General features: G+C 48.8%; 1 protein-coding gene across 3 annotated transcripts in view; it reads left to right on the top strand.

Moving 5' to 3' along the window:
* Window positions 1–15,833, top strand: part of PTPRA (protein tyrosine phosphatase receptor type A) — a 151,550-nt gene that overhangs the window by 123,704 nt on the left and 12,013 nt on the right. For 2 of the 3 annotated variants that reach the window (XM_054065427.1, XM_009566861.2), the window contains 7 exons: window positions 578–595; window positions 7,155–7,239; window positions 8,525–8,598; window positions 10,791–10,927; window positions 12,931–13,021; window positions 13,502–13,578; window positions 14,996–15,032. In XM_054065427.1, coding sequence (XP_053921402.1) covers window positions 578–595; window positions 7,155–7,239; window positions 8,525–8,598; window positions 10,791–10,927; window positions 12,931–13,021; window positions 13,502–13,578; window positions 14,996–15,032 — 519 coding nt within the window. The remainder of the gene's footprint in view (window positions 1–577; window positions 596–7,154; window positions 7,240–8,524; window positions 8,599–10,790; window positions 10,928–12,930; window positions 13,022–13,501; window positions 13,579–14,995; window positions 15,033–15,833) is intronic. The other variant, XM_054065426.1, reaches the window with a different exon arrangement.

Raw genomic sequence — 15,833 nt, 5'->3', positions numbered from 1 at the left:
TCACATGCAAAACAGGGGCATGGGATGCCCGTGCCCATGGTGTTGCAGCCAGAGAGCTGGGGTGTGCTCTCATCAGCACATGTTTGTTCAAGTTTCCTCTAGATGAAACATCCAAAACGGCATGAGAACGCTTTCCTTGGATGGTCCTGGTCCCCATCCCTGAGCCCAGCTGCTCTTAATTGAACTCTTGGCTCAGCCACTCTTTCAAAATGATGCACAAGTGTTATCTCTTAATATTTATGTTATGAATTACACTACTGACTTGCTGGTTCTGGGCTTAAACAAACCACGTTATCGATTCGGAGCAGCAGGTTGTGGTTATTGGTCTTACAGCTTGGCTCGGGCTCCCTGCTCCACTGATAAAAAGTTGGGGTTTGTTCCTTTTCCCTTGTTACTTAAGTGAAGGCTGAAATTTGATTTAATATCCTGGCTTTGTAGCTGGTGTTTTAAAGAAGAGATTTACAAGGTGATGATGAAAGTTACTAAATTTGTTACTGTCTTGGTCTTTGATCCTTCCTGACTTATTAAAATGTATATTTCTTTGTTGCTAAGAGATTTCTGTTTTCTTTTTCTGCAGGTAACGCTGACAGAAGAGGTAAGAATTTTATATTTCATTGCTCTTTATCCAAGCTCTCACTAAAGCCATTTCCAGAAGCATTGTGCTGTTTGGTAGCTCTTCTATGACACATTGCCAAACGTGCTTTTAGAAAGCCCATCAAGCCCTGTAGAAAAGCTGGGGACACGCTGCTATCTCCATTTGTGTTGGGCTCTTGGAAACGAACAGTCCCGTACCTATTTGTACAGGTCCTGTTAGAGACGATGAGTTCCTGCCCTGAAAATCAGAGAATCATAAAATGGTTTGAGTTGGTAGAAACCTTAAAGATCATCCCATTTCAACCCTCGCCCTGCCATGGGCAGGGACACCTCCCGCTGGATCAAGCTGCTCAAAGCCTCATCCAACCTGGTCTTGAACACCTTCAGGGAGGGGACAGCCACGACTTCTCTGGCAACCTGGGCCAGGGCCTCCTAGCTCTCACAGGAAGAATTTCTTTTTGATATCTAATCTCAATCTTCCCCCTTCCAATTTAAAGGCATTCCCTCTCATCCCGTCACTCCAGGCCCTTCCAAAAAGTCCCTCCCCAGCTTTCCTGTAGCCTGTTTCTAGTACTGGAAGGCCATTCTAAGTTCTCCCCAGAGCCTTCTCTTCTCCACGCTCAACAACCCCAACTCTCTCAGCCTGTCCTCATAGCAGAGGTGCTCCAGCCCTCACATCAGCTCTGTGGTCCGCTCTGGACCCATTCCAACAGTTCCATCTCCTTCTTATGTTGGGGTTTCCAGAACTGGACACAGGACTCCGGATGGGGTCTCGGAAGAGTAGAGTAGAGTGGGAGAATCCCCTCCCTCTCCCTGCTAGGCATGATTTTTTTGATGCAGCCCAGGAAAATAGCATTACCATCCCTAGAGTTGGATGACCAAGACCTAAGGCGCCATCCAAGCAATTTCCTTAATTTTAGCTTGTGAATTGTACTAATTGACTGTGACTTCCCCTATTTGATCTGTACCCATTCTACAAATGATGAGAATAATTATTATTCTCCTTAATTCTGTTGGCAAGCAGTAACACAAATCCATTTCTTTTCATATCATAGCACTCAGGCGCATTTTTCCATCTCTTAGTCCTGAGAACTGGCATCGCTACCAGAATATTTGCGATTACTCATTGCTTTGGCACCAGAAGAGCAGGTAGAGCAGAGATACAGACAGCCTGGTTGCTACCTATAGAAGCACATTTCCTCTGTGTGTTTCCATCATTGCTCTAGTGAGTGTTTCAGCTTTGTCAACTGCACAGCGAGCTGCTTTGGGCTGCCAAACCCACCCTGCCCTGATGATGGTACAGAGGAGAAGACGGATGTGCTGCAATAGTTACTGCCAGTACACATTTGCACAGGGCAAATAAAGGGACGCAGGTTTGAATTTAAATGAATTCCCATTTAAAATAATCATCGAATTGCAAAATGGTTTGGGTTGGAAGGGAGCTTAAAGCCCATCCAGTTCCACCCTATGCCATAGGCAGGGACACCTCCCACTGGATCAGGCTGCTCAAAGCCTCATCCAACCTGGCCTTGAACACCTCCAGGGATGGGGCAGCCAAAACTTCCCTGGGCAACCTGTGCCATGGCCTGACCACCCTCACAGGAAAATATTTCTTCCTAATCTCCCTCCTAAATCTTCCCTCTTTCAGCTTAAAACCATTCCCCCTCATCCTATCCCTGTGCTCCTTGATAAAGAGCCCCTCCCTCCCCAGCTTTCCTATAGGCTATGGTTAAAGTGTTGTAGAAGTATCCTGCGTAATTCCCTTGTGTCTGGCATGGCTCAGGTGTTGTTTTGTGCTGTCTCTACCATTGTTCATCACTGCTTCTGAGAGCACAGGAATGAAAAATGGGAAAAAAACTGACTTCCTAATGATATTAATATTGCTGATATTAATATCACTATTAATATTAATCGTGTAGTTAATATTTTCCAAATCCTGTGACTTGTGTGATTATTCTGGGGGATATTTGCAATGATATTGCAAAAGTAAAAGCTTTCCTAACAAATTTTTCCTTTCAATACTTAAAGGGGCTACAGGAGAGCTGGGAAGGGGCTCTTGGTCAGGGAGTGCAGAGATAGGACGTGGAGGAACAGTTTTAAGCTGAAAGAGGGGAGATTGAGATGAGATCTCGGGAAGAAATGTTTTCCTGTGGGGGCGGTGAGGCACTGGAAGAGGTTGCCCAGAGGAGTCGTGGCTGCCCCATCCCTGAAGGTGTTGAAGGCCAGGTTGGATGGGGCTTTGAGCAGCCTGATCCAGTGGGAGGTGTCCCTGTCCCTGGCAGGGGGGTTGGAACTGGATGAGCTTTGATGTTCCTTCCAACCCAAACTATTCCATGATTCTATGTTTCTCTGAAAATCTTGACTGAGTGTTATTTTGCAAGTGAGGAGCAGAAAACTACTTTTTATCCAGAGTAGTGAAAATCCTTTGCATTTCACTGCTGGCACCAGTACTGTCACTTGAAACCACCCACCGTGGGGTATCTCAACCACCAAGTGCTCTCAACCACTGATTATTTACAACTGCAGGAAACAAGTAGCCCTTTTATTTCCATCCCCCTCCCAAATCATCCTTGGCAGAAGAGGTCTCCACAAGCTTTGGGGCTGTTGGGTGCGGGAGCTGCCTGTGTTGGAGTATTGGTGCTGAACAGGGCAGCGTGGAACATTTGAAGCTGGCTCTGCTCAGCCTGGTCTTCTGATTTGGGATCATAAGGGGAGTTTTCCTAAAGCCAGACTTACGGAACTTAGTGGTTTGCCTTTCTCCGGTAGCACCCGACTCTCAGAGAGTCTGCAAGTCCTTCGCCATCTCCTTCTAACACCCGTGGCCTCTTAGGGCATCCATAAGCTCTTTTTGTGCTAATGAGATGGTTTAATCCTCCACAAGCCTGAAACGAGATGATAACTCAGGCATCCTTGTGTTCCCTGCACAAAGTAAAGCTGCACAAATGTTAATAACTTCATCTGCTCAGGGGGTGATGCCGTGGTCCGGATTCAAGCTCCACATCTGAGACAGCCATTGGGATCTATCAGCAAGACGGATCCCTTCCCGCTAGGGCAGTGTGGGTGAGAAGTGCCATCTCCTATCCCGTGTCTGGAGTTGGTATGATGGACAGAGCGGACATTTCAGCAGAGCGGAAACCCTGGTCCTGGGCTGGAGAGATACTAATGCCACCTGAAGTGCCACCTCCTGATGTGAAGGGAACATGTGATGATTGCACCATGGAACCACAGAGTGGTTTGGGTTGGAAGGGAACTTTAAAGGTCATCCATTCCAACCCCTCTGCAATGAACAGGGACATCTTCAATCAGATCAGGTTGCTCAGAGCCCCACCCAACCTGACCTTGGAAACATCCAGCCTTCCCTTCTCTGGGCAACCTGGGCCAGTGCCTCACCACCCTTATCGTCAAGAATTTCTTCCTAATGTCTAATCTAAATCATCCCCCTTACAATTTTAAGCCATTCCTCCTAGTCCTATCACTCCAGGCCCTTGTAAAAAGTCCTTCCTCAGCTCTCCTGGAGCCCCTTCAGGTACTGGAAGGCTATTATGAAGTCACGCCAGAACCTTCTCCAGGCTGAACAAGTCCAGCTCTCCCAGCCTGTCTCAGAGGGTTGAATACTTGTCCATTCTACAGACAAACTGTAAACGTGCAACCCTCAGGGCCAAGGCTCAAAGGGCAAAGGATCTGTGAGGGGTTGGTACCACTCATCAGGGCTGGCTGGGGAAGGACGGACCAGCTAGGGACCCTCCAGCATGTTTCCTGCCTGGGCTTTGCTGGGTGGGCCGGGCAGCATGCCGGCGGTTAGCGGCCGCGGTGGAAAAACTCTAACTCATCCAGCCAGATGTGTCGAAAGAACGGCTGCAGAAGAAAAAAACATCGCCCTGGGCTCCCCGCATCCTGCTGCCAGAGCCCCCCTGCCGAAAGCTCTGCCCATAAATCACATCTCCTGCCAGTCGGCGCTGCCGCAGTGGCCCCTGCCCGGCTCTGCTCTGGTTAGACTTGAGCTTACCTCCAGCCAAGGCCGGAGAAATGGTGGGACGATAGTTCTGTGGGCTTTGTCACCTTCTTCTCTGCCAAGCAGGATTACAGAGTCATAGAATCGTGGAATGGTTTGGGTTGGAAGGGACACTGAAGTTCATCCCTTTCCAACCCCCCTGCCATGGGCAGGGACACCTCCCACTGGATCAGGTTGCTTAAAGCCCCATCCAACCCGGCCTTGAACACCTCCAGGGATGGGGCAGTCCATGATTTCTCTGGGCAACCTCTTCCAGTGCCTCACCACCCTCACAGGAAAACATTTCTTCACGAGATCTCATCTCAATCTCCCCTCTTTCAGCTTAAAACCATTCCCCCATGTCCTATCCCTGCACTCCTTGATCAAGAGCCCCTCCCCAGCTTTCCTGGACCCCCTTTCAGTATTGGAAGCTGTTTTAAGGTCTCCCTGGAGCCTTCTTTTCTCCAGGCCAAACAAGCCCAACTCTCTCAGCCTGTCCTTGGATGGGATGGTAATGATGGTTATGGTCAGAGGTCTCAAGGGGAAGCACAACAGAGAAGAGGCAAGGGCTGGCTGTGTTGGGCTAAGATGCTCCGTGGTTGCTTTGCCTTCCTGGTCTTGCTTTGGGAAAACCTGGTGGTGGGTAATGCTAAGGCTCAAGCAGCTACCGAGCATGCAGGAGGCAGAAATGCCTTGCAATAAATTCCTCACCTTTTGCTGCTGAGCTGGAGGAGATACGTGAGGACAGTCACTGCCTTACACAATTGTTACACAAAAATCATCTTCTGGTCAGAAAAACTTTTCTAGGCCTTATAACTACAGAAGGGACAAGTGCAGGGATGCAATCAGATCGTCTCTTGGTAGGTTAGTAGTCAGAGATTGGCAAAATAAATCCCACTCAGAAAATCTGCTGGCTGAAATTGCTGAAATACATGGAGTGGGAATCCTGCCCTGAGAAGGAAATGGGTACACAGAAGGTGGGAAGGGTGCTGAAGCACCTCCCATACAAGGACAGGCTGAGAGAGTTGACGTTGCTCAGCCTGGAGAAGAGAGCAGCTTCCAGTACTTAAAGGGCCTCCAGGAAAGCTGGGGAGGGGCTCTTGATCAGGGAGTGCAGGGATAGGATGAGGGGGAGTAGTTTTAAGCTGAAAGAGAGGAGATTTTGATTAGAGATTAGGAAGAAATGTTTTCCTGTGAGAGTGGTGAGGCCCTGGCCCAGGCTGCCCAGAGCAGTGGTGGCTGCCCCATCCCTGGAGGTGTTCAAGGTCAGGTTGGATGAGGCTCTGAGCCACTGGTCCAGTGGGAGTTGTCCCTGCCCATGGCAGGGGATTGGAACTGGGTGGGTTTTAAGTTCCCTTCCAACCCAAATCATTCTATGATTCTATGCCCTGCAGTCTTTGAGGGGGGAAGTGAGGCACGTAGACACGGGGCAGTGGCCCATACAGACTGAGTGAGCTGATGGGAAATGAAAATACCTCCAGCTGGCATCACCAGCATCCACATTTATCTGAAAAAAAAAATGCTCTTCAGGACCGTTTTCCTATCCGGTTAACATTGCTTGGCTTCCAATCCTATCTAGGTAATTTACTTGCACCAACCAATGTTTCGCTGACCTCCAGGCCAAGTTACAAACAGCTCATTTAAAAAGAAACCCGTTGTGGGTCCTGGAAGATGGGAATGTTCCAGACGTGGCTGATCTAAGTGTGGTTGTGAGAGAACAATGTGGTTGAGGAGTGTCTGTGAAGGAGCAAACAACGAAGCGAGCCAAATTGGTTCATACTCAGTGGCCTTGTAGTGCAGAGCATGCACAGTGGATTGTCTAAAGTCACCTCCTCTCTAAACACAATACTTCCAGGGCTGAAGACTTCACAGCAGAAGCCACCTCTTTGCGATGAGCCAGGAGATGATAAGACGGTAGCCCTCAATCTCAGCCTGGAGGTGTTGAGAGCCCAGGTGTGGCATGAAGCATCGCCCTCTTGTCCTACTTGACAAGGAACTCAAAGAAAAATCATTCAACAAATGTAGTGTCTCTGGGATCTTCCAAAGGCCACAGTTTTCACCCATTTTAAAATACGGTTCTGATCACGTTCTACCAAACTCATGGACCTGTTTAGAAACGTCGCATTTGTATCCCTGCATCTCTGGCAGAAGACTTTGTAGGTGATAGAGCAGGAAATTCTACTGGTGGGCCACCATGGGCATGTTCAGTTGTGCAGCAGAAACCTCTAAGACAGCCCACTCACAACTTTTTCAATCCCTGTTCCTATCTGTGAGGTTACAATTTCACAGTGAACAACTCTTAGTGAAGAACAAAGTGGTTGGAATAGTGATAACAGGTTTTCATCTGACCTTGGAGTACCTGAGATGCGTGGTGCTCACTCCAAACGTGTGTATGTCTTCGCTGTCAGACTTGACAACCAGAACCTAACTCAATAGTTACTTTTCGTGGCTATTTTTATTATTTTTACTATTTTGCAAGCAGAAATTGTGGAGCTCTGCCCCGTTAAATGGTGGCGCTGGGTGGGTTTTGACACCTGTTGGTAACCACACCTTTCTTTTCTTGTTGCAGATGAGACTCCGATTATCGCTGTGATGGTGGCTCTGTCTTCCCTTCTAGTCATAGTATTTATTATTATTGTGCTGTACATGTTAAGGTAAGAGACCCTTTAGTGCTGACTTCCCTCGTTTGACAGCAATTCATTACTGAACGAAGAGAAATAAGGCTTTTTTGCTGTTTCTTAAGGTAAAGGCTGACACTGCTGATGTCTTAAAAAGAAACCTGTAAGGACAGTGAAAATGATGGTTGGGTTTATCTACTTATTGATGCTTTCTCTATGAAGCTGATCCTCGTGTGGGGTGGTGACTGTTCTGCCCCAAGAATGTCATCTTTAGTAGGATAGATTAAACTAAAGCCGTGTCTGGGCAGTTAAAAAACAGGTAAGGTTTCCTTGCAGAGCTAAAGGTGTTGAATTGTGTAATCCGGGGAAGCTGAACACAGTTCTCCAGCCATAAAATCCTTTGCATGGATAACCAGGTGTTATTCCTGGATTCCCATCTTGATATCGAATGGGGTCCAACATCCACAGCCAAGCCTTGAGTACCAAACCTGCACATCGTGTCTGTGCAAGGTGCATATGACCAGGTCATATGTTGCTGTAGCTGGAACTAAAACATAACAAGGCTTTTTTAGGTCTATTTATTAAAAAATGAAGCGTCTGAGCTGCTCAGATGTAGCATTCCCAGCTCCTGAGTGTGTATCTGCTCAGCTAGAAGAAAGCATCTATTCACCAGAAGTAAACATTTTAATTTACTCAACATTTTGGTGATTAAATAAGTAAGAAAAAAAAAATAGAAAAAGCTCTCTCCTTAGCAGTGGAAAAATTCCCTTTGTCTCCTGGCTCCGAGCCTGCCCTCGCAGCAGTGAACCTGATGAGAGTTTTGCTTTGGGAGTTCAGCAGCGGCAGAGTTTGAGTCCTTCCCACCTGGCTTCCAGCCCTTAAAAAAAAGGATTTCTGTTCGCTGGTGATTCAGCAAAACCCTTCACTTCAGGCAAACGGTGTGTAAGCATCTGCTTCAAGTTAAAAGCACGCCGTGAAGGGTTGTGCTGCAGAAGGATGGAGCAATCTGGAGTTTATGTGCTTTGCTGGATCAGCCCCGTGGAGCAGGAACTCCTTGGGGTGTCCTCTGTAAAAAGCAGCTGTAAACCTTCTCCTGGCTCTCACCTCGCTCTGGCCTCCAGCAGCCTTTCCAGATGTGGTCGGTTAAAAGTTACACACGTAGGTAGGATTGTAGAAGTCCTGTGTCCTCTTGGACACACCAGTTCATTCATCAAGCCATAAAGTAAGGAAAGCCCTTTGCGGCTGTGTCTCTCACCCAGAAGGTGACCTGGGCTTCTTGGTGGGTATCTACTAATGTTCTCCTTTTTCTTCTCTTTGGTAGGTTCAAGAAATACAAGCAAGCAGGGAGTCACTCCAACTCCTTTCGCTTGTCCAATGGCCGGACAGATGATGCAGGTGAGGCCCTCGTTGGTGCAACATGGGGAGCAAAAATAGCTTCAAATTGGAGGGGGGAAGATTTAGATTAGAGATTAGGAAGAAATTCTTCATTTTGAGGGTGGTGAGACACTGGCACGGGTTGCCCAGAGGAGTCGTGGCTGCCCCATCCCTGAAGGAGTCCAAGGCCAGGTTGGATGGGGCTTTGAGCAACCTGACCCAGTGGGAGGTGTCCCTGCCCATGGCAGAGGGGTTGGAACTGGATGGGCTTTAAGAGAGCTGCCTTGGAGAGCATAAACCAAACCTGCTTTTGCCACTTCAAGGCTTTTGCGACGTTTTTGTAATTTTTAGGAGAATTGCTGGTTATTTCACTAATTAACTTCGGCTGATTCCAAGCCGGGGGGGAAATAAAAGACAAAAATATTCCATTGTTATTCTGAAGAATGTTTGAATTGACCTGGTTTGATCTGAACAAAGCTTATTCAGAGAATTATAGAATGGTTTGTCTTGGAAGGGACTTTTACAGATCATTCAGTCCAACCCCCCTGCAATGAGCAGGGACATCTTCAGCTGGATGAGGTTGCTCAAAGCCCTGTCCAACCTGACCTTCAATGTTTCCAGGGATGGGGCCTCCACTACCTCCTTATGCAACCTGTGCCAGTGTTTCACTACCCTTATTGTAAAACACTTCTCCCCAAATCCAGTCTAAACCTCCTCCCCCTTAGTTATACGTAGGCACCAAAGTAAGAGCTGAAGAGGAGCCACCACCACTTAGACTCGTTTCAGATCCTTATTCTGAGCTCTCTCCGCATAAGCCAAACACCTTGGGAGAGAGCGCTAACAAAATCAGCACCTTTTTCTCCACATTAGCAGCTAAGACCTTCCCTATCCAAGTTTTATTTTGCTGTAAGCGAAGGTGTGAACTTTGTCAACTGTCAGTGATGTTGGCATAACCTTCGTGTGGCCTTTTTTGGCTTCACTGAGGAACCACAAGTAACAACCACCTTTACTGTGTCCACCTGGTAGTTATGTCACAGTGATGGTGCGAAAAAATCCACATGAACAAGAGAGAGGTCTGAATTCAAAGCAAAGTGGTCTTTGTCCCTCAGTACTAATGACTTAGAACCATAGAATTGTTTAGGCTGGAAAAGACCCTTAAGATCATCAAGTTCAGCCATAAACATAACACTGCCAAGCCACCACTTGTCCTAACTTGTCCTAACACCACATCCATATGTCGTTTAAATACCTCCAGGGATGGTGACTCCACCACTTCCCTGGGTAGCCTCTTCTGCTGTTTGACAACCCTTTTGGTGAAGACAATTTTCCTATTGTCCAATCTATACCTCCTCCAATGCAACTTGAAGCCATTTCCTCTTGCCCCATCGCTTGTTATTTGGGAGAAGAGACCAGCTCCCACCTACAACCTCCTTTTGGGTAGCAGTAGAGAGCAGTAAGGTTCCCTTCAGCCTCTTCTTCTCCAGAGAAGACACCAGTTGCCTCAGCTGCTCCCCATAATCCCTGTTCTCCAGCCCCTTCCCCAGCTCCGTTCCCCTCCTCTGGATGCGCTCCAGCCCCTCAATGTCCTTGTTGGAGTGAGAGGCCCAAAACTGAATACAGGATTTGAGCTGTGGCCTCACCAGCATTGAATGCAGAGGGACGATCCCCTCCCTACTCCTGCTGGCCATACCAACTTTGGCCCAAGCCAGGTTGCTCTTGGCCTTCTTGGCCACCTGCATCACTGCTGGAAACGCACTTCCAGGTTCTTTTCTGCGGGGCAGCTTTCCAGCCACTGCTCCCCGAACCTGGAGCACTGCATGGAGTTGTTAGACTTGATCCTTATTGCACTCCCTAGAGTGTAACGCTCAACCACAGGGTGCTGAAAGAGTTTCCTGTTATCGTAGCATCCCCAAATTTTTGTACACCATCCATGGGAAGAACAAAAGACCAGGAGGTGTTCGAGGTGAGGTTGGATAGGGCTTTAAGCAATCTCATCCAGTGGAAGGTGTCCCAGCCCATGGTAGGGGGTTGGAACTGAATGGTTTTTAAAGTCCCTTCCAACCCAAACCATGCCATGATTCAGTGAAAATACAGGATAGGAGGATGCAAAGTGGCCAGGGTGTGTGAGATCCCTGTGTCCACCTGGGCATGGATGAGTGCTGGGCACGGGGAGAGACTGGGTGGGCACTTCTGACACATGGTTGTTGTTGCAGAGCCTCAGAGCATGCCGCTGCTCGCCCGCTCCCCCAGCACCAACCGCAAATACCCACCTCTGCCTGTTGATAAGCTGGAAGAGGAGATCAACCGCCGGATGGCAGATGACAACAAGCTCTTTCGGGAGGAGTTCAATGTGAGTGCCTTTGCTTCTTGCCCTTAAATCCCACAGGCTCTCGGTGTCGGGCTTACAACGCAAAGCAGGGAAGACTCTGGTCTCACTTCATAGAGCAGGATCAGAACGACTGGTGCATCCCAGAGGAGCAGTGTCCACTGGTACCCAGCTGGGGGACAGCACGTCAGCCCAGGGGGGACTGATGCTGTGCTTCAGAAGAGCTTATCTGGGAGCTTCACAGAGGGGATGATGGTCTGCCTGATCCTCAAGGGTTTCTCAAAGAGCTGCAGGGTGGGACGACTAAATCTGGTCCTAAATCTGCTGTGATGGTGGGCAAGCCGCTACCCCACATTCCGCTGCGGTTTGTTAGCAAGCAGCACTACATTTTTCCGGGTTCAGGGGGTGTCCTGGATGCCTTGAGATCTTCCAGAGCTCCCCTGCCTGCTGCTGCTTTCTTCCCATGTGCCGCCTCCCTCCTCACAATCCTCATGTTTCCATGGCCAACGTGAATGACGTATCAAGGCGTGCCGTGTTGTTTTCTTTAATCCACAAAGAGGCAAACCAAGAGCTCTGACAGAGAAATAGAAATGACCCCATCTCTTTCAAAGCTATTAACCCTGAAACGGAATGATGGGAGTTTATAGGACAATAGTTGGCTTTCAGCAGTGAATAATAATTGTGGTATTGTACTTATCCCACGATGCCACAGTGTCTCTTCTGGGATGGTTCTGATGTTGCTGAGCTCTGCACCTTCTTGTGACTCCATACCTGTTTCACCTTGGCAATACAAAAATAGGCAGAGCAGCAATGAGGTAGAGGACAAAAGTAAATAACTGTCTGGATATCACAGCCTGTAACAGAGGAGGTGCTGAGCTACCTGGATTCTCCATCAGCTTAATTAATGAAAGAAAACCCAACGCTGATCTCTTCATCTGCACTGCAAAGATATCGTCTGCAAATACGTGAAGCCTTAGGTCCAGGGCAGGATATGGCAATAGGAGGAGGATGAGAAGATAAATAAAAAGCCACTCAACTTTCTCCAGCTGTTGCACAACTTGATACCCTTCCTGGCCGTGCTTCGATGAAACTCAGTAAGCACAATGAATGCCCGGGGAGGGAGATATTTCAGGTTATAAATACTCCATTGCCCAGAAGAGTTTCATTGCCAAAGCACGTCTGTCCGGTCAGCTGGAGGAAGGGATGGTGAATACCTTCGGTACGTTCTCATCCTCTTCGCTGTTCAAAGAGGATCATAGAATCATACAGTCGTAGAATGGTTTGGGTTGGAAGGGATCTTAAAGCCCATCCAGTTCCACCCCCCTGCCATGGTCAGGGACACCTCCTTCCAGACCAGACTGCTCAAAGCCCCATCCAACCTGGCCTTGAACACTTCCAGCAATGGGGCAGCCACATCTTTTCTGGGCAACCTGTGCCAGCGAACAGAGGAATAACGGTACTGGAGAAACACCTCCTCTGCTTGAGCATGAAACCTGGCTGCTGTGACCAGGGCAGCGTCATCTGAGACCCCAGCTACCCCCAAACCCAAACATCCCTGGTGCTACTGGATGAAGAGCACCTGCACGGGTGCTCCTTCCCATCACTGGGTGCACTCAGGCGCTGAGGGCTTGGATCGGGTCACCATGGGCATCGCTGTTAACAGAGGTAATCTCAGCAGGAGCCTCCGTGGGCAGAAATGAGCTCTTTGATCACTGGTGCTCTTGGGTCTGGTGTCAGAGGCTTTGTTGCCACCTTGTGTTCATGAATCCTGAGGCTCCATATTCTGAAATACCACATTTCAGAAGTGATTTGCTCTCTCTGGTCCAGCCCAGGCTGTTTACATGGTCACCTTGAGCTTGATGGGATGGAGGAGGTGATGCTGGGAGGGAGGTGAAGGGTGTGGGTGTCAGGGACATGTCCAAAGGGGATGGATGCTCACATGTGGTGTGCGCCAGCGTGCTGGTCATGTTGTGGTTACTGCTGTATCATAAGAACATCATGGAAATCCCCCTTTTCTGCCATTGCAGGCTCTCCCAGCATGTCCCATCCAGGCCACGTGTGAAGCTGCTTCCAAGGAGGAGAACAAGGAGAAGAACAGATACGTGAACATTTTGCCCTGTAGGTATCAGAGCTAGCTGGACAAGGCGGGCACATAGCCAGTGCTGCCAGTCCTGGATTTGGGATGGATTAAGACACAGTTGAGTTCTTTTCGCTTCCTGGGTGGATGGTGGCATCTGCTTTATATTTAGATACCTATAAGGCGGAGCCCCCTGGAGCCGTTAGCAGCCAGGAGGTCATGGAAAATCAAATGGATGGGAAATGCTGAAACGGCCAGCTCTTGCTGAGTGGCATGGGGTGGTCAGCTAGCTCAGGGGCTTCCTCAAATGTGTGCCCTCTGCAGAATATAAACACCCTTATGTGAGGTCTAGCACCTCTCTGGGCTTAAGTGAGAAGATTATGGGGGCATAAAGGTGTTTGGAGGAGGGGGATGGAGACAGCGAGCCCAGGCTACGCTCCAAGACCTGGCTTTCTTGCTATGCCAGGTATCAACTACATGGAGAGAGTTGGTTTTAATGCAGAGCTTTAATTTTCCTCCAGATGATCATTCCAGGGTTCACCTGACACCTGTCGAAGGGGTTCCTGACTCCGACTACATCAACGCCTCCTTCATTAATGTGAGTTTTGTAATTCAAAGGGGAAATCTCCACTGTCTGCACCCTGACTGGTGGTGCCTGGTCCCACCACGAGCATGGGACATATACAGGGTGTGACTTGTGCCTAGGAGAGGATGGTTAAGAAACTGCCTACTTCATTAAGGTCTCCCCAGCTCCTCCAGAGCACTAAATTATGCTGTTGTTTGATCTCATAACCTTTGTGTGGCTGTAATAGAGCTTACTGTGCTCCACTCTGTCTCTTGAGCCCAGACAAAAGTGGTTGGAATAAGAAGCTGGAAGCTGGGACTCATGAATTGTCGCTGGATCTCTGCTCTTGCACAGCTGTTTTGCCATAGTCACATCTCTGCCCACCTCTCTCTTCTGCATTTACACCCCTTTGGGTGCTGCAAACTTGAGCCTGCTGTTTTGGCAGAGGACCTTAAAGCCCATCCAGTTCCAACCCCCCTGCCATGGGCAGGGACACCTCCCACTGGGTCAGGCTGCTCCAAGCCCCATCCAACCTGGCCTTGAACACCTCCAGGGATGGGACAGCCATGACTTCTCTGGGCAACCTGTGCCAGTGCCTCACCACCCTCACAGGAAAGCATTTCTTCCTAATCTGTAATCTCAATCTTGCCACTTTCAGCTTAAAACTATTCCCCTTTTTCCTGTCCCTGCGCTCCCTGATAAAGAACCCCTCTCCAGCTTTCCTGTAGGCCTGCTAGGAAATAAACCAAATCAATCCCCATGAGCTCCACAGCCCCATCTCCTGAAGATCAGTGCTGATTTTCATGTGGTGCTCTGGATACAGGGTCTGATCCCAGCAGAAGTGCTGTTAGGTACCACTTCAGAGAATCATTAAGGTTGGAAAAGACCTCCAAGATCATCCAGTCCATCCATTAGCCCAGCCTGTGCCAACAAGTGGGGTCAGTCCTACACAACATAGAATCATAGAATCATTAGAATGGTTTGAGTTGGGAGGGACCTTAAAGCCCATCCAGTTGCAAACCCTTGCCATGGGCAGGGACACGTCCCACCAGATCAGGTTGCTCCAAGCCCCATCCAACCTGGCCTTGAACACCTCCAGGGATGGAGAAGCCACGACTTCCCTGGGCAACCTGGGCCAGGGCCTCACCACCCTCAAAATGAAGAATTTCTTCCTAATGTCTAATCTCAATCTTCCCCCTCCAATTTAAAGTGATTGACATCAGCGTGGGGAGTGTTGCAGGACCTTTGCACGGGAATTTTCCATTGGTTTTGCCCTGCTGTTGTTGCTGTTTCTCCCCTCAGAGGCTGCAGCTCCTCTCTGCAAAGGAGGGAGTGAGGAGTGGAGCAGGTGATGGCTCTGTTTAATGATGTTGTAGATGCATTTCATGGCTCTTGTGTAAGAAAAGTCCTCATCTTTTATTTGTCTTCCTTTTTTTCCTTCTCTTTATAGGGGTACCAAGAGAAAAACAAGTTCATTGCTGCACAAGGTAAATGCTCACTTATTCCTGGAGCTCTGCCTGGTGGCGCTTGGGCTGGGGTCCTCCTGCTCTGCCAAGTTGTGCCGATCTAACCACAGCACAGCACTTCACGGAGCTCCTCTAGTCAAAGGGAGGCTTGGCTAGTCCATAGTTTGTTCCAAAAATGCTTGTCCTGGTCAAAGACCAGTGCTGGATCTGCTGGGGGAGGAAGGGAAGCCCTGCATGTGCAATACCAATTGCTGGAGGGTGTCAGAGCATTTTTGCCCTGAGTTTTGTCATAGAATCATTAAGGTTGGAAAAGACCTTTAAGATCATCCTGTTCAACCATCAGTCCAACACCACCGTGTCTACTAAAGTATGTCCCCAAATGCCACATCTACACACTTTTTGAACACTGCCAGGGATGGAGACTCCCCCGCTGCCCTGGGCAGCCTCTTCCAATGCTTCACCACTCTTGCAGTAAAGAAATTTTCACTAATATCTAATCTAAACCTGGCCTGGTGGAACTTGAAGCCATTTCCTCTCATCCTATCATTTGCTACTTGGGAGAAGAGACCAACACCCACCTCACTCCAACCTCCTTTCAGGCTGTTGTAGAGAGCGATGAGGTCTCCCCTCAGCCTCTTTTTCTCCAGACTAAACAGCCCCAGCTCCCTCAACTGCTTCTCACAAGATTTATGGTCCAGTCCCTATCCCAGCTCCGTTTCCCGTCTCTGGATGTTCCCCAGCCTGTCAATGTCCTTCTTGGAGTGAGGGGCCCAAAACTGAACCCAGGATTCCAGGTGTGGCCTTACCAATGCCAAGCACAGG

This window comes from Cuculus canorus, chromosome 4 (genome assembly GCF_017976375.1).
Source record: "Cuculus canorus isolate bCucCan1 chromosome 4, bCucCan1.pri, whole genome shotgun sequence".
Lineage (NCBI taxonomy): Eukaryota > Metazoa > Chordata > Aves > Cuculiformes > Cuculidae > Cuculus > Cuculus canorus.
Note: the sequence above shows the minus strand (reverse complement) of the source record. Positions and strands in the feature narration are given on the sequence as shown.